Genomic DNA, 25,139 nt, shown 5'->3' on the forward strand with positions numbered 1-25,139 from the left:
ACGCTAGTCCGCGGCGTCAGCTGCCGAGGTCACTCCGCGGTACCAGCGTGTGTGACTGTTCCTGCAAGGGACGGTAGCGATCGGCTACGAGTAAGGCTCGATGTGACACTCCATTGTGTGTTGTCGCCGCTCACACTGGTGTCAGGATTTGCCCGCAACGAAGGAAGTCTCTCGTCGTCGGTGGAACGAAGGCGTGTGAAGAAAAGCGTAGTGCCGCGCAAGACGGGCTGTGCGGCGGCGATGTCTACGATATGGCTCCAGGACGGCGCGCATCGTCTGTTTGGAAACAAAGCGCTGCATCAGCGGAGGTCTGTCTGCGGCGGCCCGCTGCAGTGAATCGCGCCCACGCGTCACCCTCGCGCTGCCTCTCGTGATCTCCCGATCAGCGAGGCAGTCGCGCCACACTCCGCTCCGTTTGCTATGCGCCGCACGAGACAGATTGTTCGCGCCAGCTACTCTACTCGCACCGTTCTCTTCCTCATCTAAAACCGTGTGCCTATATAATCATCATACAAGATATCGACACGCGAAATGAAAACACGTATTGAGCTGCGCTCTTCGCATTAGGGAGTATCGTAATCATCGGTGATTTTTTTTTCTCATTCCTGGCGATAGCTACGACGGACACCGGCGGCGACGGACAGCAATCGCCAACTGAAACGGCTATTGAAATGAGCCCATAACACTATTACGCTGTAAACCATTTGGGTACAGCAGAAACACGTCAAGGCGCTGTTGAACAAAGCACCCCAACATGACACAACCATCACTGCTGCTGTCTTAGGTCTCGGGCGTATCCGCTATTCCGTAAACTGCGATGCATTACATGGAAAGGCTAAAGCTCTCTAGCACACGGACCCGCTAAAGCTCCCTAAATCATCCCAGGACACCCTGTCTTCGAGGCTCAAAATGGCTCTGAAGCTACTGGAGCCTCCCATTAAAGGCGACCTTTGAGCCTCATTCAAGCGAGCGCTTCCTTCGCCCGACGCTTTGAAAGCCGAAACCGCGCGTGGCGGTTAGCGATAGAGATCAGCAGTCTGCAGAAGGCTACACGACGTCGCGACTCCCAGGACGCCATATCTTATCTGGTTTTCTTTTTGTATTATTTTTATTCGTAGGTTAGCGAACGCTGACTGGCGACGTTCTGGAAGTTTAGAACTTTCAGAAAGAATAGCTTCACTTTAGCGACATATTTATCCGGCTCCATGCAAATACTCATCAGCACATGCGCTTATTTCATATGAACGCTGGGGTTCCAACGCAGAGCGTAAAATTTTGAATCGCAATAACAAGTTATTTACTTTATGAAAGGGGCCGCTCTAGTCAGCTTAACTTCTTGCATTTGTGGTCGAGTACCATATTCGGTGATAGATTTATTCATTCTCTCTCCGTTTACACCCACTTCAACCATACATACATACATACATACATACATACATACATACATACATACATACATACATACATACATACATACATACATACATACATACATACATACATACATACATACATACATACATACATACATACATACATACATACATACATACATACATACATACATACATACATACATACATACATACATACATACATACATACATACATACATACATACATACATACATACATACATACATACATACATACATACATACATACATACATACATACATACATACTGCAAATTTGTCTAAAAATATTTAATTCAAAATAAATAAAAGCTTTGAATAGTCTCTGCGCCTTCGACATAGTGGAGCGTTCGCTCTTTCATGCACATCAGTGAGCCGTCACACTTAGTACGAATTCCGGTCTTTGTTTTATTAAGTAAGACATTTTTCTTTCCACGTTTCGCCCTGTCATGTTGATCCGGAACTCTCCTTCGGTCGAAGGTCTCCATTCTTTACGGAAATAAATTGAAATTGAAAAATTGAAATCGTAACTAAAGCATTCCTCCGCACACTCAAATGACTTGGCTTACCGGTACTCTCTAGTTAACCGAAATTCAAGGCACCTTCCACTGAATTGTTCAAAGCGCGGTTCAAAAAGAGTGCCACTTTTGCTTATTCAACGTCATAGCCCTCCCTCTAGCGTCGCTTCCTAACAAAAGCGTCGTCAGGTCTCACTTTTACGCCGACAGATGGCGACAGTCAACCACGCGCTCCACGGTTCCGCCTACTAAACTCTTCAACGTCGCGATGCGCCCTGAACCAACCGTCCGTCAGGTCAAGGCATGATGCACCGTCATTTCCATTGCATGGTGTGGCTTGTGAAGTGTTTCCTTCACAGGGCGCACTTGTACCAATCCATGCAATGCGTTGCCGGTTCTCTTTAAACTTTAATTGGAACCTTTGCGGGTGATCAAAAAGTATAGTTTGAAGGGAATCAAAATATAATGAATTAAATGTTTCGAAACCGCTAATGGAGCTCAGCATGCGCCTCCTTAATCCATTACTAACCAGACATTTCTCTTCAGACAATCAGTTTCGACACTGTTCTCAGTACTAGTTTTACTTTCAACACTTTCGCTTTAAATATTCACCCTTCTTCATGAACCTGCAACTCCGACATAGTTAAAGCAAAGTATTTAATTAAACTCGTCTAAGAGATCAACGGCCTGTTTCGAGTTTCAGAAGTTTAGCTTTCAAGTGTTTTAACAGCGGCTTTCACAAAACAAACAAACGCACCGAGTCAAAGCCGTTGACAGTCGCTTGTTTGCCTTTCACTTCAGTTGCCATGGGAGCCGCAAATGAAAACACACACTGAACTACATTTTTCGTAAACTAGCGCTTCAGTGACATTCGCCGTGGGCGCAGGGTGTTTGTTTCCTTCGGTACGTTTCCCTGGTGTTTTGCGTGTCGGAGACTATTTGGAATTGCGCAGCATTAACCATGCCGCCGCTTTGCATCCAGCGAGAGCGTTGTAAGACCGATGGGTTCTGTTGACGCGACGCCATGAGTTCGAATGGCCGAACTGCACGTTTTTGGACAGATACTGGGCGCGTCTGACTTTCCATGCTCAAGCCTGTTCTGCAAGTGGAGCTTGAAATTCGGTGAGTGCGTACAAATTGTTCAAGGAGCTTTGCTGTTTGCACTGCCAAGCCTGCCGCAAATGTAAACATGAATGCACGTGCGTATAACGGGAAATACCGCGAAAGTGCATGGCTGCGATCTGCGGCGTCGCAAGCACTTGCCCGCCAGTGAGGTCAGTAAACGTGGGGGGCCTAACAAATTACATGCATGCATACACATACATACATACATACATACATACATACATACATACATACATACATACATACATACATACATACATACATACATACATACATACATACATACATACATACATACATACATACATACATACATACATACATACATACATACATACATACATACATACATACATACATACATACATACATACATACATGCATACATACATACATACATACATACATACATACATACATACATACATACATACATACATACATACATACATACATACATACATACATACATACTACATACGTGCATACGTACATGCATACGTACATACATACATACGCTTTTTCATGTGTCGGACTGCTTTCAGTCTTGTACCTAACGAATTGCATGCAATTAGTCGCTTGTCATCAATTGCGTTCTTTCGTATTCTTTTCTTTACCGATCACTTTGTGTACTCAGCAGCGCTCGCTTAATTTGATTACTTTTTTCAGTAACCAATTTCATTAGCCAGTTACATTTCTCGCGAATCAAGCTATAACAGGCGCCGCAGCTTTGAACACCTACATTTGGCGGGAACTACAGTGCCCAAAGGGATGGCAACATGGGCCCGGTTGACCTCCTTCCCAAAATCAGCGTCCAGCAGCTGCGCCTCCATCACCTCAACATGGCAGGCTTTCAGATTAACACACCTCTCTTGGAAGCCCAACCTCTCAGCTTTTCTCGTATAATCAGTTTATCTATTTCTCTCCTGGAAGCGCTTTTTGGTGCCCTTCATGGGCGGTTAGAGCAGCTTCTTAATTTTTCTTCTTCGCTTACGGCAGCCTAGCGAGTTATCTGATATATACACAAGTTCTTGGCCATTAAACGCGTATGTTTCTATATGGCTGATAAATACGACACTTGTATACGCCTATCGTTGTCATTGTAATACAGGAGCAGTATTTTTTTTAGGGCTCAATGATATGCCCAGCTATGTATTAACTTACATTACACATTTGGCCGCATTTTCAAAGGCACCTGAATGTTTGCTGCCGTCGATTACGATAGGTCGTTTAAGTCTAAATGTCTAACGAGTGAAGTGCGCCGGTTGGAGGTCCACCAGATTTCGACCGTCAAGTTGAAACGGCAATTCTATGACTCGATAGCGATGGCCGCTTCGGACCCTGATGCCAGGGAATCATCTATGGACGATTTCTCAGTTTTTCACTGGCCCTACCGGGAGCGCCTTCCCCTAGCCTTACTAGCGATAGCTTTAGATTAAGGGGACGCAATCGGCTTGCGTACGAAACAATTAGGGTCCACAGTACTACGCATGCGCAATACCGTGGCCCTTCGTTCTTGCGTCCCTTGATCTAAAGCTCTCTAACGAAGCGCTGCGCTCCATAGAGGACCCGAACTTCAGCATCGCCGCATTGAGTGACCATTATCTTGTACGCAAGGTTTTGGAATAACGTTACAACGCAGTCCTTCTCTCCAGTGCACTCATCGATCAAGTTTTGAGTGTCTCTGCAAACGTCGTCACAAGCAATCGAGTAAAAAGGGCTAATGAAAATTTTGAAAAGCAATTGTTAGTGAAGATAAACAACGTGTGAAGAGCTGCAGATGACACACTGAAAGGGCCAGACCAGCTTACTCTAAGGGTAAATTCATTTTTTTTTTTTCGTTCAGAACTTACCGTATATAAAGAACATTATTACGAAAATTGGTCAACAAGCACCGCACTACTTCTAAGTGCGAACGCAGCCACTGCAAAAAGTATCTCTAGCCTCCACAGCGTTACACCTGATGTATGAAACGGAGTATAAAGTTCGAAGGGAGACGCAGCATGAACGTGAATTCGCTCCCTGCTGCTGCTGCCGCGTCGCGCAACGTCTGTGTGTTGTCTTGCGGTGCAGTTATAGATGCGGTAGTTGCTGACGGCACCGAGCAGCGTCCCTGTCCTTTCCCAAAGCAAGCAAAACCGTGTTATCGCTCGACAAATTGGTTTAACCGCGTACAACCTCGGCAATTTATTATTATTTTTTTTCGTCTGGAGTGGTATGCATATAGCCAAGCAATCGTGGCCAGCGTGCATTACAAAGGTGCATCTCACTCGCTTACAGGGGACAACTGGACCCTCTTGGAGGGGCTCAAGGAAGGTCAAACTCAAGTGGACAGACACCGGTACGAAGACAACAGGGTCGTCTGGTGCCATCCTCTCGACGTTCACTTCAGCACGAGAGGCATCCAGGGTAAGCTGAAATGCCCGACCCGTGTCTATGAGCCAAGCTCTTAAACGCGCCGCAATTCAATTGATATCGAGTCGGTTGCAATGTTGCCATTATACGTTGCCGGCTTTCGTAATGATTCTTTCCACGCTTCTTCGTTCTCTAACCCCTGCAGTCAAGAAATATATGACCACTCTTTGGTGAACATGTTGAAGTCACGTGTTTCCGTGAAAACGCGTTGTATTGACTTCATAAAGAAATTCAGTACTGTTAGATTTATAAACACTGTATATGACCAATGGGCGTCCGATCTTATAATTTTCCTGCAGTGCATGGGACCCGAATGCGATCGCGTACGTCGATGTGCTAGAGCGGGTGCAAGAACGTGCAGCTCACTTTGACACGCGCGACTACAATTTCCGAAGAAATTTGTCAGACATTTTAAAGACGCTGCGGTGGCCATTGCTTTCTGAAAGGCGTAGGTTCCTAAGACTCTCGTCGTTTTACAACATTGCGAACATCAGAACTGGTATTGTAAATGTAAGTGCTTAAAAAAGCACAGTTACGTCTGCCCACGCGATGACCACATAAATTTATTCAAGTAACCGTTTCCCACGTATATACTGTACTTGATTGGAACCGCTTTCTGGAATGAATTGTTGTCTGCTCCTCCATCATATTTTTTCCATTACTGCGAGCACATAATTGTTGAATTGACTATGCTTGTTTCATTGCCATTGCCATTGGTTTGACTGTTGCGTTATATGCCTGCCGAGCACCTGCTCTGTATTTTGTGTTATATATGTACTTAGGATGTACTCGTATCTGTGTTTCTCCCCGACAACAATGCCCATGAGGACGCTGTACAATCTTCCATAAATACATAAATAAATGATTAAATAAGTTAATATATAGATAAATAAATAATTACACTAAACTAGGTGACCGTATAAGCGGATGCTGACGAGCGCGGCGGGAACAATGAAAGTACTAATGGCAAGGTGGCGTGAAAGTAGCAAGTGGTTGGCGACGTTAATTAGTGAACTAGATAGATAGTTCACTAGATACTTAATTAAATAAATACTAACACTGGGTGCAGTCACGATGTTTCTATATCTCGTGTCCAAGGTCCTCCGCCGGATATTTCCTATGGCGATGCTAACGAATGTCCGTGGACACCTTCGCCGTTAATGCAGTTATCTCACGATATATCTATGCCGGGTTGTTGGGAAACACAGCTAAATGAGGTACCTGCGTGCAGCTTAGACATCGTGAGTCGAAAATGAAACTGTGAGGCCTTCTGTAGCCCCCCCCCCCCCCCCCTCCCCCACGTGAGTGGCCAAGGGTTCGTTTGGGAGCCGAGAAAGCGTTCCGACGGCCGTTCGTGTGCTGGTGAACAGGGACGAGCGTCGATCTCTTGCATCTCGAGACGCACGCTTCGTCCGGCCGCGCACCGGCCGCGCTACCGCAAACCGCGGTAAGGGTCCGAGCCTTTCACGCGTTCCACGTTTGCGTCATTTCGCGTTTGGCAATAATGCTGGGGCTTTTAATTTTCGCCTATGCATCTGTCAACATTTTCTTGCCTTTGTGCATGGAGGAGGGAAAAAGTTAAGCAAGAGCATTACGTCACGCAGCCAGCCTTGGCAAGCGAACGCTCTGTGACGCCAGCTCTTTGCACAGTGTCGGCCCAACACGTGACCTCTTGGGTCGAGATCACGAAGCAAGAATCGAGATTTGCCGAAACTTTTGGTGCCCGCTGGTCTTTTTTAATCAATGCGCACTTGTTCGGGGGCCCTGTCGCTGCGCTGCATGCAGAGCGGGAGCCCTAAAGTTTACCGCGCGTTTAAACGTGACTATCACGTGTTGGGCCGAAACGCTTGGCTTCAATCGCGTTGCGCGATGCTCCCTTCTAACTTTTTTTTTTCCTTTCTCTGTGCCTTTGTGCATGTCGCGAGTTTTTCAAGTCATTTCAAGGAGCCAGCTACTTACGAATGGATGGCGTATGCCGCCTGAAGCCATGCCAATCCAAGGCAGTGACAGGATGAGACTCCTGTGAGGACTTCTTCCCTCGATATCGATAACCAATCTCAAGAAGATCGTCGAGATGACGCCAGAGCATTCCTGCCTAGGTGAGATGAGGGGTAGCGAAGGTATGCAACACTCTACACTTCCCGCGAAGGGAGTGAATATGTCGAAAATAATAATTATTATTAGTTGAAAACATGGCTACCTAATTCACAGGCCTGGTGTCGCCGATGACGTGGTTTCTGTGGAACGAAATTATGGGTGAGATCTCGAGAGAAACTGCTTCCGCGCGGGGAAACATTTGGTAGCCACCATGGACAAGAGTGTAGTACAGAAAGTTCTGGGAGAGTGACCAAAGCGGCCCTCAATGGCGTGGCGGAGCCTGAAGCTTTTGCGGTTAGCAGCGGCTAGAGGCGCTGCTGTGTTAAACCCGTAGGCTGTCTCCGGTCGGGGTAGCGGCGGATTCCTGCTACGCGCTTGATTTTGTGGCTGCTATTAGCCATTAACGCGGTAACGCAGGTGCTATCAAGTTGTACGTCACTGCAGAGTATAATGCTGCAGCCAATCGGCCGCACCAAGTACCCGTTTGTGTGCTGTCAATGCGGGGAATATATATGTGTATTTCTTTCCACGACACTGGGAGCTTCGCCACCCTCACATGTCCGCACTTAGGCGTTTCCTGCAGGCATTCAATCCGCGCGTGTAGTTCTTCGTGAGCGGGACATAATAAATGAGTGAGCTGTGGCATGACCAACGTAAAACATGACGCATGCACTTGGCCACATGCGCGGTGTTCGATCTGACGCCACATGCGCCGCAACCTGTTGAGAATATGTTGAGTGCTGCTCTTGATGCGAATAGGTCGTACGACGGACCAGACGCCATCAGAGAGGTTAACCAGATGAAGTGACCGGTTGGCTACTCTGCACAGGGGGATGGGGTAAGGGCAGAAAAGATAAGAAAACAAGATAAGACTTAAAAGAAAAAGAAGGAGCGCATCAATTCGCACATTCTATAGCATTTCAATGGATTCCGTATCTTTTAAAGAGTGCACTAGCACTTAAAGCAGTGCGGGCCGGCGTCGGCATTCAGGTATTCGAGATGTTTAATAATATTCTTGCCTTCAGAGTTCGTGCAAGTAGATGCTAATTTGATCGAGACCTTTGTATCGTCACACACGACGAAAAGCAAGTGTGCAGTGTGTTGCGAATGCCGCGAGATAACATGAAAAATCAATGATGACTCGTCGTCATGCGAGCCCACACACAATCGTTTCATATTATTCTATGTTTTAAGGCAAACGAAAGTAGTTTATACTATAGCAGACTTGAGGAGGCGGTTACTTCGTCCACGTACATTAAATGTTGCTTTCAGCGTCTAATCTGCATGGTAGTTCAAGAAAAAAATGTTTTTTGCTTTACTAACATCCCGGTAAGTAATTAAAGCCAATTTGAAAGGTTACTATAGGTCGTTGAGCTGTCTTCGGGTCTCGGAAAAATAAGATGCGTCCTTTGAGTAAGAATAACCGGTTTATTTTAACTAACTCTTGCAAATGATATGTTTTTCTATACTGCTAAGTGCGAGAACTTACTGTACGCGTTCCTGGCACTCATATGATCATATCATTCACTACAATCTTGCACACGTTAATTCTATTTAAAGATTTCTGGCCTCATCGACAACCTAAAAGTTGTAAAGGGTCGTCGATCGCTCTAACTACGATATTTATTTTTTATCACTTCAAATTATCACTTCAAACCCGATACTGTGTTTGTCGTGCGTGTGTCTGTATATCCGTGACGCCATAATTAGAAAGTTTTAGCTTGTCTTTAAACTTCTTACCGTTCCCGATTTACCGGTTACCACAGCCACGGCCGACACTAGCAAATACCAGCGACGTCGTCTGATGTTTTGTGCAGTACATTTGACGCATGTTTATGCTGCATGAGTGTTCCCGTCGAAGAAAAACGATGGAAGGTGTGCGTGTTAACGAGTATACCGCTATTAGCGCTTTACACTCAGAGTTAAGGGAAACATGGCATGTCACTGAAGTGACATTTCAGTGACATACCATGTTTCCCTTAACTGCGACTGTAAAGCGCTAATCATGGCCTATATATATATATATATATATATATATATATATATATATATATATATATATCGCCGCTGTATACGCCGCCATATATATACCTAGATATCGCCGCCATATGGCGACGCGGAACAGGGCCTTGCCCACCACCAGGGGTCGACCTCGTGCCCATGCGGCAAGTTTCGATAGGTGACGTCTAAAACATGGCGGCCATGATGTATTTCCGGCTCTGCAATCACTTCCGGCGCATGCAGTTTGGAAATGTTCGCCTTCGAGATTCGTATCTCTTACTCTGAAGGAGCCGTGCCTGAGGGCGCAGATTTGGACACCACATATTGAAAGCCAGGCGTGCTAACCAGTGCGTTATCGCGCACCTTTGGCACTTGGCAGTCAGTGTTGTGTTCGGGGGTTCGCGCACCACAGTGACTCCGAGAGTGGTAGTGCGTATGTGCGCGGATTTCGAAGACCTCGACATGGCAATAATGGATTGGCGGACGAAGACGACGTTGTCTCCGTCGCAATGTGGCTGTTCTGGTCGACGCTTCATTATCTTCAGAAAAAAAAATCGCTCTAGAAACACCGCTTCGTCTGCTGTTACTGTTACTAATTTGCTATCTTTGGGCGCCTCGACATCTGAGAATGACAGGAAGGTTTGTGTTGTCATCCAGAATTTTTTTTTTTGTAGGTTCCAAAGTCATTTAAACTCTTTTTTTTTCGCTTGGTTTGCCACGCGGCATGACGTCATAATGGAGTTAAATATAAGCATGCAGGCCAGTTTTGTTGAGACATTGCAACAGTGACTTATAAAATGCGTTGTCTATATTTAGCGCTGGAAGTTTCCTTTTTCTCTCCACCAAGTTTCGATTTGTGTTACATTTATGTTATTTCGTTTAATTCTCCATTTTCATTACGTTATTCTCTCCGATTTATCTTTTTTATTCTAATATGCGTATTCTGAAATTTGTTTTCTTATTTCTTACATTTATTCTTCTTTCATTTATTTTGAACTGCCCGGTTCTTGGCGAATCCCTCAAGTTTGGTACGTGCCACTAAGTCTAAAGCGCTATGCACCTACGTCAACATTTCAGACAGCTTCTTTCTGTCGCTGTAGATGAGTTCGAAGCCGGAGCAATAGCTGAAGCCGCTGAATTTATGTTATCTTTACTGACATTCCATGTTCTCTGCGTCCTTTCAAACACTTCATTCTTGACGCAAACACTTTGCAGCGCGCAGCTCATGATGACGTCAGTGCGAACGACAGCACAGGACGCTGAAAATGCGACGCGTTTTGTCCTGCGAGTCACGAAAGGATTGTTACAGATTTTAATGGACGCTTGGCATGCCTCACATCTGCTTTCGTCCAGCATTGCCTTCAACGTCTCAGATACGCCCACTTCGCTATATCGCGTGGTCACGATCATTGGCCGAAGGCAATGTGCCAAATTTATAATTATCAACATCAGCCTATCCTTTATGTCCTGTGCAGGAGGAAGCTAGGCCTCTCCCGGCGATTTCCAATTACCCTTGTCCTGTGCTATATATAGCCTTGTCGTAAAAAAAGTAGTGAGAACATTCGACTGGCCTTATACGCTCACATTTTCACCAAGCCTTACCTTATAATTTAACTAAATATTGGGATTATAACGTCCACCAGAATGCACTGAAAGAAGTAACGCAATTCGTTGGGCTAGTCAATTGGCATTCGCGTTTCCAGAGCTAATGCGACGTCGTCGACCTCGTCAGTACTGTTCATGTGATTCATCACCATTGTCTTAGTCACCATCATCGCCAGTCACGTGGTATGGTGGCTGTGCGCGCAGTATATGAGCAGCAAGTTGAAGACAGCATCACGCCGGCCTTGTATATAATCTAGGTGCGCCGCATGGGGAACACCAATTTTACAATGAAGCTATATATAAACTCGCTCAGCTCGTAAGGGATTCGCACGATTCCCCATAGCTGTCTGCAACATCGCCTCCGAAATCGCCGGCACTGCGCGTTGCTCTGCGCCGTAGATCTCGGAGGTCCATTCCTGCTCGTATGGGTTACGACGGTATGCTACACGTCAAGGGACCGAGAAGAAACGCATTCGAGCCGTATCCCGCTGTCGCCGCCACGACATTAGGGTATTTAAATAAGGGCACCGGGAGCATACCTAAGCACGAAGATGCAAGTCATTCTCTAACGTATTCGGTGTGCTAAATTCTAATCAGATCGATTAAGGATATGTACAATAGGACCAATACTTGGGCAAGTTGGTTGAAATGCATTTTGAAACTGCAGCGCAAGAACATGAATGCGACACAGCGAAGGATACCATAATAGCACCTCGCTGGCCTCGCAGCTAATTACCTTTCTTTGAAGCGCGTGAAAGAGTACAGTATACACAACTGTAAATGACCACGCATGCGTGTGCAGTATAACATAGAAACACAAAGCTACTAACTACTACAAACTGTAAATGTATGACATCCTCGTGTTCAAATGAAATCCAATTCACCATCAGACATTCTGCCGGATGGCGTACGGATACACAAACTTCTCTTTTTCGTTACGCAGAAAGCTGCTGTCAGTTCTTCTGTGAACTGTTCTTTTTGGTGCTTTCGGATTTATTTCTGGATAAATATAGAACTACAAGCACAATAGCCAACGTGCTAAACTAAATGTGACTCGGAGGTCATGCGCATTGTACCGTAATTAGCATCCCTTTAACAGTAATTTGCTCAAGCAATAATGTTTAAATCGTCTGCGTGTGTTAACTCCCTACTATAACGTATAGACCATAGATACAAACATGAGTCAGGACATTAGGCTGAGGAAATTGGCTCACAATGTTTCGGTGAAGAAATTTCGTACTTGAAAGCTTCAGATCGACTATAACTAGCGGTGTCAAGCGGTTAAGTTAAAAAAAAGTAGTGAGAACATTCGACTGGCCTTATACGCTCACACTTTCACCAAGCCTTACCTTTCTTTCTCTAAATCGATCGATCGATCGATTGATTGATTGATTGATTGATTGTGATAAAGATTATTGATGTGTCGGTGCCATTGGTCGGCCAAGTCATCTGCCAACTCACTGAGACTCACTAGAATTCCACTCAGCCGGTCTCACTCAGACTGGGACGAACTCGTGAGGCAGAGTCTGAGTCCCGCTAAATGGAATTTTGGCGAGTTTGAGTACGAGTGAGCCCGGCTGAGTAGAATTCTGATGAGCCTTAGTCGGACTAAGCCTAAGCAAAGAAATTTATTTTGTGAGTGAGTTTCGTTCATATTGCTGACCTAGGCTCGCTGCCTTTCGCACAGATATAGATGAGCAGCGCTGGGCAGACAGAAATTACAGGAAATACGGAAAAAAAACAATTTCAAGTATTTTAGCGCTGACAGGCTTAGTATGGCCACGCATATGCTCTTCATGGTGTCCTCTTCAATACTGGTGCCTCTCTCTCGGGATTGCTGTAGGGCAATTTGCAAATGCAGTGACGAAGACCTCCCTCAGACGTATTTGATACGGACGCGTACACCTGCAAAGTAGGCTTCAGGTGTCGTTGAACTGTCACTCAGATTTAGTGCCATCTGCGGAAAGTCAGAAGGGAACAGCTATCGACACTCGTTTCAGAATAAACGCGCCAGCAAGCTCGTTCGTCGAACTCGCTCCCCTTACGAAAATGAATTTAGAGTTCCTTTAGAACTCCTAATGAGTTTCTATGAAGTCAAAAGGGACTCTATAGGAATTCGCGCTCTATAGAGTCGTCCGCATAGAATCTCTACACGAAGTCTAAAGCAACCTGTCTATAGAAACATGTCATTTCACACACAATAAAAGTGCAATAGAGGGTGTATTGACGTTATATGTACTGAATTCTATAAAGTATTTTTTAAAGAACGTCTTTAGAACTTCTAACGTGCGTGGCCTCTCTATAGAATGGCTCTCAATAGGCTTTCTATAAACGTTCTATCTTATGTACTAAATTCTATAGAAGAACGTTTATAGAACGTTTTTAGCACTTCTAATGCGGCTTGTCTATAGGTAAAATAAAAAGAAACACAAGGGGAAATGTACTTGAACGAATATCACCGAGCTATTTCGACACATGACGCTCTTAGATGTGGAGTAAATCATAGTCCGTCATTCACGGTTAAGTATAGTTGGACATCCTGACTACAGCCGCAGCCGGCCATCCCAAGTCATTGAATTTTTAAATGTATACCTTGTATGCCTTAGGTCTGATAGCGACATTGAAGAAACAGTGTGTTTGTGCAAATGACTATGTCTGTTTAAGGTACGTGAAGGTGACTGTGTCGTCTGATATCGCCCGAACGTCCCTTGAAAACGTTTCCGCAATTTGCGAGAGTTGCCATAATCTCGCAACACAAAGTCCGCCAAATGCTGCGACTAACAAAATATTTAGAACGTGGAATTAACGCTTATCTGAAGCGCTTTCGTGCACTTAAGGTTAAGAATGGATGCTTATCAGATACACGTCAGCCCTTGAAATCATGCGAATTCCACGCGCTGTGGGAATCGATGTAAGCGAAGCTTCCTATGTTGTTTGCTTTGATTGACGATAATTAGCGGTTATGTTGACGGCGAATGTGTAATTTCTTCGGCGTTTAGTGTAATAAGAGAGTGGTAAGTTGATGCAAAACTTCACCTTGCGTGCACCGCTGCTGTTTGTCTGCGTAGTACACAGAACACACAGGGAGAGGTGTTTTCTTGAGGTGGTGTTGTGCGCCATTGTTCGTAACCCCCGATAAGGTTAGCATTGTCATTGCATCACACGGCTCATCGCATCGAGGCAGAAGTGTTATTTAGACGTGTTCGAATAGAAATTTTGGAGACCGAATCGAATACGAATTGAACAGTGCCAGAATAGAATCTAATGAAATCGAATATCGAATAGTTTTCCAATATTGATAAGCCGTTCTGACAATTAATATAAAACGATGTTCACATCCGAGCATTCTTAAAGCTAGCAAGATTGTGCCATTCCATAGTACAGTTATGAAGTGGTGTTAATAGAAAGCTCAAGCGGAGCATTAGGACCGAAGAAGTACTTTCTTCGCATGCACAGGACTCATCAGAGAGTGCGAATGATCGCTGTATAGCCTGCAAAGTGTGGCTCCCTAAGCGACGTAGCCTGCTCTGCCAGCTAAGTTCTCGTGTTTTATGTCTATAATATGCCCGCGGCGGTGAAAGCTTACCGTCATGTTGCTCCAATTTTGTAATTAATCGGGCGCTGTTGAAGTTTTGAAATATACGAAACGTGTTCGAGAAATATTCGAATTTACGATTAGTGTATTGCAGTAAATAGTGTACTAATACATAGTGTACCATAGTGTACTAATACATAGTGTCCTCGAATAGTGTACTATTTGATTCGAAGACCGAATCGAATAGTACGCTTTGCGGGGGGGGTCGCGGATAATTACAGCAGTCAAGACGGTGGCGAAGCCCAGGGAGCTCCAGAAGGCATTGTAGCGACCCGATGGAAAGGTCCAAACCAGTTTCTCGCGTCGCCTTTCCTCTCTGCCACGCCCCTGCCATATATTCACGCTCTGAACCACCTCCACACGCGGCATGCAAGACAGCGACAGCAGCCTCAGTGGGAAAGTCAAATGAAAAGACAAGGAAAGTTTCGCTTTAGAAAGTTCCCACCATAGCTTTGTCAGTCTTAATTGCCTAGTTTCTGGTTACTAGGTCCCTATACGCCACCGTCAGAGTGCGGTAAGGCCGACGTACAATACACAGACCGAGGGCGAACGAGAACAACTCCTCGTGTGTCAGTTCCTATGCCAACTTGCGCTCGCTCTTTGTCGCCCTAAACTGTCCTCAGTCACGCTGAATGCACTGAATTCATCACGCCGCCACGAAAGACCAAATTGGCGCCTGCTGCACTATGTCGCTTCTGCATGGCCTTCGGTACACATCTAGCGTACAACCAGTGAAGCAGTCTCTCGTGCATGGCTGTCTTAAACACCTTGTTGGTCTTTAGACCACTCGGCAGGAGGACTTCCGCCCAGCTGACGAGCACCTAAACGTGCTCGATGTTGTAGTCGACAAGATAATTCAGGTGACTGGTGCGATGTGCAGCCTACACGTCGAAAATTCAGTGGGCACGTTGATTGATGCCAACTGTGGGAGTGCTGTAACGTTCCACGTACGGAACAAGAACGGTGTCGACAAAGTGCACAGCATCGTGTCTTCCTTGCCCAAATGGTTCTCACTGTGGCAAAAGTCCCATGCAGCCGGAATTGTCACCTTCTTGATATGGCCTGCCGTATGTTCTTCTCTTGATAAATTAGTTGATGAGGCAGGATATATCCAAACATTACTTTAATCACCAAAATGGTGATTTTTTTTGTCTTGTGTCTTGCAGGTTTGAGTCATCTATGTGGGCAGATCAGCTAAATATTCTACTTAGAAACCCTTACGGAACTGTAGCGACTCCGTTTTAACTAACGCTGTTCTTAATACATGATTACTAATCGTTTCAATTTGTCTTCAGAGGCTTTGTACTTTCTTCTTTTTTTTCTTTTCGTTCGGCGCGGACACCGCCAGAGCGCGAACTTTGACACAGTGACACTATACGATAATGATAGTAAAGTTACTGTACCTATCGCTGGCTTGGCGGGAGTAATGTCACTTTTTTCATCTCTTGCAGACTGGCCGAAACTGCTGGTCCAAGTCTGGCACCAGGACGGCTTCGGGCGGAACGAACTCGTTGGTTACGGCTCCTGCCACCTGCCCAGCACGCCGGGTTTCTCCAAGGTAGACTGCCCGACCTGGCGGCCAGTGGGTACCTTGCTAGAAGAAGTGTCGAGACACTTCCTAGGTGGTGGACTCCATCTCAGAGGACCCAGAGGAAGTCTGTGGTAACGTGGGCGACCGATTCAGACTGCGCACTGAGGCAATGGGCACTGTTCACTTGGAACTGTACGCCATTCATAGAGACTTCCACAAGTACGGCATTGAGGTCTAAGGGCTCCCGCTTCGGTCCTTGTGGAAGATGATGTCCTGACATCAAGATCGTGCCTATAAATTGAAAGGAATGTGTTCAGACGGTATTTTATCCGTGTGTTGCTCGCCAGAAACAGTACTTCTTCAAGACACACCACGCTGTTGACAGATTTGCCTTTATTGTCATGAGGAAATGCAAAGGTCACACTTTTGCCACTATTGCCAATGTGGACATGGACATTAATTCCAAGTGACGCTGGAATACGCATAAGGTAATTACTTACAGCCGGCCTACATTGGTTCTCTTGGAGCTACCTGTGCAGTCCCAACTTGCATTTATTACGGATACATTATCTTCAACCTGCGGTAAGAGGCGTAAGATTCAAGATGCAACCCCTAGTTGAGAAGCCTGATGCGCTGTTCTTCCTGGCTGTCTTCAGCATCTGTTGCACATTCATCTGCACTCCGTCTGCCCGTGCCAACGAGACGTCAACTGACGTAACCACGGAAATGTCCAACGTCACCGCTGCACTGGCGACTACCGTCGCCGAAGAAACAACGCAACCGGAACAAACTGCCGCAGCGACAACGGTGACGCCAGCGACCGACGCCGCCACGACGATGACGTCACTACCAGCGACAGCAGCGCCTCCTAGGCCCACACTCGTGGTGACGCCCAGTGACCGTTGCGGGTGCGACCTGACCATCAGCTCGTGCGACGTGGACTGTTGCTGCGACGGAGACTGCAGTCCAGACGACTCCAGGGCGTTCCATCTTTGCGTCGACAAGAAACCCGGGGAGCCAGACCTGAGGTACTGCACCAAAAGAGACGTCATCTTCCGCAACAGGACGCTCTTCGAGAAAAGACCGGTCGGAGACTTGCTGTGCATCGTCGTCGACAACGTCAAGAAGAAGGACGTCTATCCAGATCCTCCGCAGATAAAGACGCTGGCCGATGCTCACCGCTTGATTAAGGGCAAGGTCGCCCACGACTGGCTGCCTGCTGACGGCTTGAGGCGCGAGCCCCAGGCGCTGTTCAAAGCGGGAAGCCCTGTTCTTCGGGTGGATGACAACGGCGTCGTCGAGGAGTGGAGTGAGTTCTTTTGCGGTTCCTCCAATTTGGTCACACTTCCTTTCGCTGTGTCTTTTCACCTGCGTAGGCAGGACGTTGTTGAGGGAGAGAGGTTGCTAACCAAGCTGGAGCGCTTCCCAAAACTTACGTTGACCCTGCGCAAATAAATCATCGTGCTCATCTCAACCTAGCCCTTTAGTCAAGGTCCTCATGGGTACCCCGTCCCCACGAAAAAAGAAACACAGGTACATGTACCTATATTCCTGGCCGGCGTTGACAGCAGTTTCTGTAGCAAGTTGATCGTGAGAACAAATGAAACGCACAACCAGCTGATGTCAGTCTCCGAAGCCAGATTTCCCCTAACTTCTATTAAAAAAAATTGTCTACGTCATCCTAGATTTTTGCAGAATGGGGTTAATCAGTTCGTAAATATTATTTTTGCAAGGATAAATTTGGTTTGTATGGTTAAAATTGACTACAAATTAGTTTAAATAATTTCTAATCCCGTTTTAAAATATTCAAATAACTGATGCCACTGCACTCAAGTTGAAGTGATGTTGCAGTGCGAGGTGTTACGTTAACAATTTTGTTGTTGTCCAAAATTGTTTTGCACATAAAGCAAAGTGCCCAGATTACACGGAACTTTATTCGAATTGTAAGGAAGTTGGGCGCCTTACCTCCATTACAGAACGTAACGATATTAAAACCGTGTTTCATTTCACGCCACCAATGTAAGATGGGGTGAATAATTCCTTTCTTCTTTCATTTTTCTTTTGAATGCCGTGTACTTACGTAGCACCATGACACTTACGCGCGTACACGTGATTTGCAGCGAAGCACGCAGACATACGGCCAATCTTAATTTTCCTTCAAAGTGAAACTCACCCAAACACGTGACCGCTTGGAGTCCCTTCAAGGTTGCTCTACCTATGGGCGGTTCCCGGTAAGTTTCAATCTCCCGCGTGCATAGTCGGCTGCTTATGATCGCTTCGACCGCATGGTCGTGGTCGGAGCTAGGTGCAAGTGTCTGCTTAATCCCAGATTCGCCCGTTCTGCTTTGTTTGGTGTTGCAACATACGTTTGTTTCACCAGTTATACGGATAACTATTTCATTCGGAGTGCACAGAAATCTACAGCACAGCCAGAGGTATACGAACGGCAAAATCGCCGTAGCAGTAGTTTCTTAAACAGTACAGGGTATTCGCCACCTGTCGTTCACTTGGCGAGGTGCGTTCGCTGTGCGCTTCGGTGCAACCTTGACAGTTCGCATGCTGTTGCGAAGATAATTTGCAGTGACTGAAATGAAGACACGCCGTCACGACCTTAGCCGTTCCACAGTTTCGATTTCTCGGCACGAAATTTCTCTAGATCTAGACCAATATTTCATTTTGTTCCCTAAACCAGGCCTAAAATACCTAGATTTATTGAATTTACCCTGGAGTTAACAGCACTTCGCACAATACAAGGTAACGCGCGATTCTAACAATAGCAAGAAAAAACGGTACCATGTTAACCGTACTACTATAATGCCACCGTGTTTTTTACGTCTCCTGCCCTGCGTGATGCTAATTTAGTGGTTTTCTCGCTAAATTCGTCGCTTTCTTGTGACATTCAGTGGGATGACTCACTCCAGGCAGTGTGATTCTGTGGCCGCGTTCAGGTCATGCAAGCATTTTTTTTTTTTTTTTGTGGCTGAAACGACGCCTAATTTTCCAATATTTGTTTGTACTCGGGCTGTTTCAAACACGTTCATTACCTCTACTTTGCTCAAGGTGAAAAGTAGGGTTATCATGGTAATCACCAATGGACACATCTTTTCACATTACCTTTTTTTATATATACATGCAGTCCTTAAATGTTACCTCCAAGGTATCTGCCCTTCGGGGAGCTAAGATCAGTACTCAGTAATTCCATGGATCCTTGCCTTCTGTAATTCCGCTATTTCAAACGGCATGGTTGAAAGGCACTTGGTCGTAAGAAATGATACCAGCGAAATACACGCAATCATAAAAGCATATCTACGGCAGAGGGTGCCTCACATCTTCCCAGTGGAATCTCTTAAGTGACACAAGACGAGGGAATAGGCGGTATACTGCATTTTGCGAGGCGCATTTTATATACTTCCGACAGTTCGTAGAGTCACACAAAAAGTAAATGCTTATTATAAAGATTTATTCGTTTGGTACTCATAGCTTCATACACAAAGGGAAAAAAAAGTGATTTTTTTCCAGCGTCATTTTTTAAACATTATTTTTTATCTAGACGCCATAAAATCGGCTTGCTAGCTATATTTATGAACGAAGGAGTGAATTCTTAGGGGCCGATAGCTGTTTTGAGAACCCCATCGGGCAGAATTTAGTGATTTTCGAAGACTTTTGAATACGCTAGCTCTGTTAATTTGGCAACAGCGCTCCTATGTACTTCGGGGGATAGACACCAGAAAAGCTCACCAGATTCGCTGAGCCTCAGAATTACACCAAATGTCATACAGGTGGTAACGTGAAGGGTGTGTGCTTCGTCTGATTCTATTCCAGTGCACTGAAAATTCTATATAAGGTGTTGAGAAGAAAATCCATTGTGAACCAAACTTAGGTTTCCGACAGCTTATAAGGTTGCTTTATTGATTTGCGTTCTTTGTTCAGAATTCCGCTCCCCATGAAAAGTACAATTTAATGTGGTGGTAAAGCAGTGGAATCGAGAAAAGTTGTTGACATGCTGAGTAGAGACATATTGTTCCGACAGTTGGTGCCTTCAACAATGCCACCCCACACGGCTCTGTTCCGGATTTTTCGCAGCGATTATTGCTTGGCACCAGCGATAACTGATGGCTATCGCTGCTGAGTTATAGCAGCGACTGTGGTAGCAGCGTAACTAATTGGCAGCTAGCGCTGTTATGTAGTGATAGCGATATCAGTAACACATTTACTACTGAGCAGTAAGTTAAGATGTAGGGGTTGCATTAGCAGCTGTACTGCTCAGGAGCTGTAGCTCTAGTGTTGTCGCAACAGTAGTAATAGCACCGATATTTCTCCACAGCTATCGCTGCCTACAGCCGACGCGGCTGCTAGTAGCAACTATCACTCAAGCTACTATCTGAAATAGCTGCTATACTCCACTTATTTCTACAAGCATCATCATCAACTGTCATGTTTCCTGCCCCCCCCCCCCCCCCCCCGGAGGTCACCAGAATAGCCTTAATTGTCTACACCTAGGATAGGTGTAGACAATTGTAGACAATTGTAGACGTCTTGTCGTCCTCGTTCGTGTCGTAGGACGAGCTGCCGTTGTTTCGGTTGGCACTTGAGCGGTTACATTGAGCGGCGTATACATTTATTTCTTCCTTTTCGTTAATGGATTTCATTTCAATGTCTGCATCGCGCAAAGCAGTCGGTAACCTTGCAGTAAGCAGCATGAAGTACGGTCTTTTGATTTTCTTACCGCGGACCTTTCCCTCGTTAATTTACCTGCGTGCTCATGTGTTTGCAAGACCCGAGAGGTTACCACCCGTCATTTTTAGAAACAGGGAAGATCATAGGGGCAACCAGTAAAGGACGCACGAGTCTGCTTCCAGCTAATGCACTGCGCCTGTTACCCCCTTTCTGGATGCAACAGATCATTTCATTCACTGTGCGTTTTCACTTTCGTTTTATTTTTTATTTGTTCCCAATTTTTCCTGTTCATCGACTCTATACACTTCAAAGACAATCGATCAGAATTTCAGCAGTGGACATCCCGAGTGGCTTGGTCCGGGTGCATCAGCAGGTCACGAACGCGCTTCAAACAAGCTTTGTATCTGTTTAGTCCTACCGCACTTGCGCCATCGCTAGGCTGATACGACCACAGTCCTTATCGCTATCTACACCTGTAGCGTATTTATGCGTAGAAGAGATAAACGATTCCGTGTTGGAGAAACAGCGTGGATTAGAGGACAGTCAAAACGAGGTCGATTAAGGTATGCTGGTGGCAAACTGCCCTAGTTTCATCCACTGAAACTTACGTACACCGGACTTTGCTTACCAATATTCCCACACGTGCAAGCCTAAGACGGTAGAGAACAATAGACAGCAAGATGCAGCAGTGTCCGTGGTAACAACTCTGCCTGCATGTCATGTGGCGCGAGCCACTTTCTGCCAAGGAGCAAACTAAATCATCTAAGCGCGAATTGCACAGGAATATCAGATCGTGCGTTTGCTTCATCACGTTTACCATCTTCCTCTCTGTCATCCACCTACCTCCTCTCTCGCTATCTCTCTACCTTCCTCCGTCGGGGTGTAGTAAACCACATATATCTCTCTGGTAGTCACCTATCGTAAATAGGGAAGCTTATGCTAAACTTCAACTCTCCACTTTTCGGCTATCGAATTAAGGGTCGCTAGAAAGAAATACTTAAGTTTTTTTTTTTTTTTGCCTAGTCCGTTAATCTTCCTTTGCTTTAACTCAACTTTACCTCAATTTCTGAAAGGAGATACGTTACTCGCGGATAAAGTGAAGACTAAACTTTTTCTTTCCTTAACTTGCGCCCAAGTCAACCAACAACGTTAGTATGACATAACTTATTTTCATCTATGCTTTACGCCTTTGGGATTTTTTTTTTCATAAAAACTTGAAAATAAGCGGAAAGACTGCAGTGATCTTTTTGGGCCGATGATGATCGTAATGGTGATGACGATGATGGTTACGTACACCTAAAAGCACCCCTTCTCTTTGCAGGACTGCCAACCAAGCTGTTCAGCTCTCGCTGCGAAGCGACCGAAGCGATCGGCTACCTTCGCGACGCCGACTACGAATGCCGGCGTAAGATCGGCAGCACGCTGGAACAATCGTGCTCGTCAGAACCCGCCTTCTCCGCCTTCGCCTACCACAGCAACTTCTCAATACTGTCGAGACCCGAGGAAAGGTTGAGAATAGAGTCATTCGTGTGTTATAACGACTCGTGCCTGGCGGCCAATACGAGCGACTGCGCGCCTCGCTACGTCGACGGTTCTTGCATCCACGTGGTTTCGGATGCCTCTTTCCGAGTCTTCCACAGCGGTGCCGATGGCATCGACAGGATTGAAGCTCACTACAAGCTCGTCACGCTTAAACCTCACACTGTGGAGTTTAGCCAACGGTTCAGCGTCTCCTTCGTTTGGGCATCTTCGAACGAAGCTGAAGCGATTAAAGTGAGCGGCAATCCGGGATACTTATCAGGGCTTCCAGTACTGGCAGGCTGCTTCGGTCAGAATGGGTCGGCCTGCAAGGAACAAGATTCCTCGATGTTCCTCGCGGTTCCCGAAACAGCTGACGGGGACTGCTCTTCTCCCGCCAGGAGGACCACCGTCAAGTTTCGCTACAACATCAGAACCGGCTGTCTCCTGTGGCCCTCCAGGTTTCCGAACTGTTCCGCGCTGCAGGACGCTCTGCTGGCCTACGTCACTTTCGCCGACCGTCACGTGACCCACGTCGCGAGCTTCGGGAACGCCAACAGGTCCCAGGTCTCCGACTTTGTTCCGGTTCTGGTCGAGAACTCGCCTCCGACAGATTCGAGAGAAGCGGGCGCCTCTCTGACTGCCGGAAGTGACGTCTGCGTCCTGCCCGCGACGGAAGTCCGCGTCTACGTCCTGCACGCCCGCACCGAACACTCGTCCAGGCCTCAGGAGAAGGTAGTTTCGGTTTTACGCTCGTACAGCGGAGGCGGCGGCGGCGCGGCCGAAGTTCGTCTCTCTCGGCGCCTTCCGGTGGAAGTGACGTACATGGCCACCTTTGTCGACGTCACGCGCGCGCCTCGGCGCATCTTCGCGCCTCCGCCCACGATCGACGCTCGTCTGCCTCAGGATTTTTTCTATCCCTTCTTTCTGGAGTCAGCGGCGAAATACCACAGCCTAAGTGCGATCTGTTGTTCTTTGTCCCTCCTCGTCGTCGCATCCGCCGACTTTTGGCTGCTGACGTCTCTGCCGTTATTGGAGCATTGTTAAGAGAAACATCTGGAACTGCTTGGTTCTTCCAGGCGGCGGATGCTTCAAGGCCAACATCTGCTCGCGGCCGACCTTTTGGGACGAAATGAACGCGTCGTATAAGGCAGCAGGGTTTTTTTTTTTTTTTTTTTTCGTCGAGTGTCGAGAGATCTTTAAGGCGAGCCCTTTTTTCCTCGTAACGAGCCTTTCCCGAGAGCTGTGCATGCGAGCGCGCGTCGAGCCATTGGTTATGAAATCTCACTAACGCAGCTGGTGATTAAAATTTCACTTGAATCAGAACTCTTATATTTGCTTTGCGAGCAAATAAAATCAAACTTGCGTGTTCTCATTTTCGCTGGCGTACTCGCATCCTTCGCGTTTAATTTCCTATTATTGTTGTTTTCGAATATTTTGAGTGTAGCAATACGCTTGCAAGCATTACCGCGGTCTTCGGAGTTCTGTCTGCCAGAGTTCACTAAGTACACGTTTTCGCTATTGAAGTGATTGTTTCCGGTCAAGCAATTTCGTTTACTGCTTATGTGTTCTATGGCGATTTATTCATTTAAATTACCTGGCGGCAGTTATATGTCTACCAGCTCTAATGTTTCTCGTGTTTTATTGATACATGCTTCGAATAGCTGAGAAACGTTGCTGCATCTTCATACCTGTGGTTCTTGCGAATGGCGACTCGCTAGCCATAGTCGCTAAAAGAGCTGTAAGACCTTGATCTTTATGTTGTCAGCACAAGCCTAATGAGATGTTACTCCATCGGCATACTCTCTGAACGCTCTTCTCTCATGATGAACTTATAGAAAGCGCTATCTATTTATTTTATTTATCTTTGACCCACGGCGCCGATTTGGCATTACGGCGGGCGGGGGGGGGTGATACATATAACATAACACATAAAAGCAGTTATATGGCAGCATGGACAACAAAATTAGAAAAACAGCATCGTCATCAACAAAATCACCGAAAAGACCAACATACATCGACGCAGTACACAAGTGTGTTTTAAAACCTAACAGAAAGGTTATCAAAAGGCTGCGGGTTGTCCACTATACTAGCTGAGGTGCTTCTGCCTTTTCTAAGATCTGCAGGTCTTAATGAAACTTTGTGAATATCGGTTTAGGGTGTATGCCTGTATCCGTGCGTTTGTGTGCCGTTTGTGGGTCTATGTAATCAGTGTGTTTACCATGCCTGCCACCACCCAACACCTGGAGCCAGGTCATCAGCCCCGGCCTCCGATTTCCAGCTCCTCATTAAGTATCATCTGTGTGTCTTCTCTGATGTATGAGGACCAATTCCTCATAATGGGGAGGGCAGGGGGGGGGGGGGGGTAGAGCAGTGCTGTGCTTGATACACTAAACAATACCACGTAAGATAACGGTGCGGAGTCAGAAGGCGGTAAAATCGAACTGAATAAAGTACGGTAAGTAATATTCGAAGGTGTTTATCTCCAGCCACGCGTTATCGACAATAGCTTGTGATGCTGAACAAGCCAAATGACCTCCAAAAGCCGGGCTACTTTAATGAGTCACGAAAATACCACCAGGACGCTCGCTATGAGAACGTACCACTTATAAGTCAGTGATCGTCTTGCAGTGAGGTACGGA

The 25,139-nt window shown here is 46.1% G+C and overlaps 2 protein-coding genes across 2 annotated transcripts; both read left to right on the forward strand.

Moving 5' to 3' along the window:
* The first annotated feature begins 2,502 nt into the window (after positions 1-2,502).
* On the forward strand, positions 2,503-16,548 carry LOC119464136 (B9 domain-containing protein 2-like). The gene is given in 4 exon segments (XM_037724974.2): positions 2,503-3,055; positions 5,339-5,467; positions 16,223-16,410; positions 16,412-16,548. Coding segments are annotated over 4 exon segments (534 nt in total). The 5' UTR covers positions 2,503-2,967; the 3' UTR covers positions 16,541-16,548.
* Positions 16,549-16,905: 357 nt separating this feature from the next.
* On the forward strand, positions 16,906-24,777 carry LOC119464135 (tectonic-1). The gene is made up of 2 exons (XM_037724973.2): positions 16,906-17,611; positions 22,301-24,777. The coding sequence occupies exons 1-2, from the start codon at positions 16,906-16,908 to the stop codon at positions 23,542-23,544; spliced, it is 1,950 nt and encodes a 649-aa protein (XP_037580901.1). The 3' UTR covers positions 23,545-24,777.
* The last annotated feature ends 362 nt before the right edge of the window (positions 24,778-25,139 follow it).

The sequence above is a fragment of the Dermacentor silvarum genome, chromosome 9 (assembly GCF_013339745.2).
Source record: "Dermacentor silvarum isolate Dsil-2018 chromosome 9, BIME_Dsil_1.4, whole genome shotgun sequence".
In the NCBI taxonomy this organism is placed as follows: domain Eukaryota; kingdom Metazoa; phylum Arthropoda; class Arachnida; order Ixodida; family Ixodidae; genus Dermacentor; species Dermacentor silvarum.

Coding starts and splice junctions, on each gene's coding strand:
- LOC119464135 (XM_037724973.2), top strand. CDS start 16,906: ATGCAACCCCTAGTTGAGAAGCCTGATGCGCTGTTCTTCCTGGCTGTC. Junction 17,612..22,300: donor CGGCGTCGTCGAGGAGTGGA/GTGAGTTCTTTT, acceptor TTCTCTTTGCAG/GACTGCCAACCAAGCTGTTC.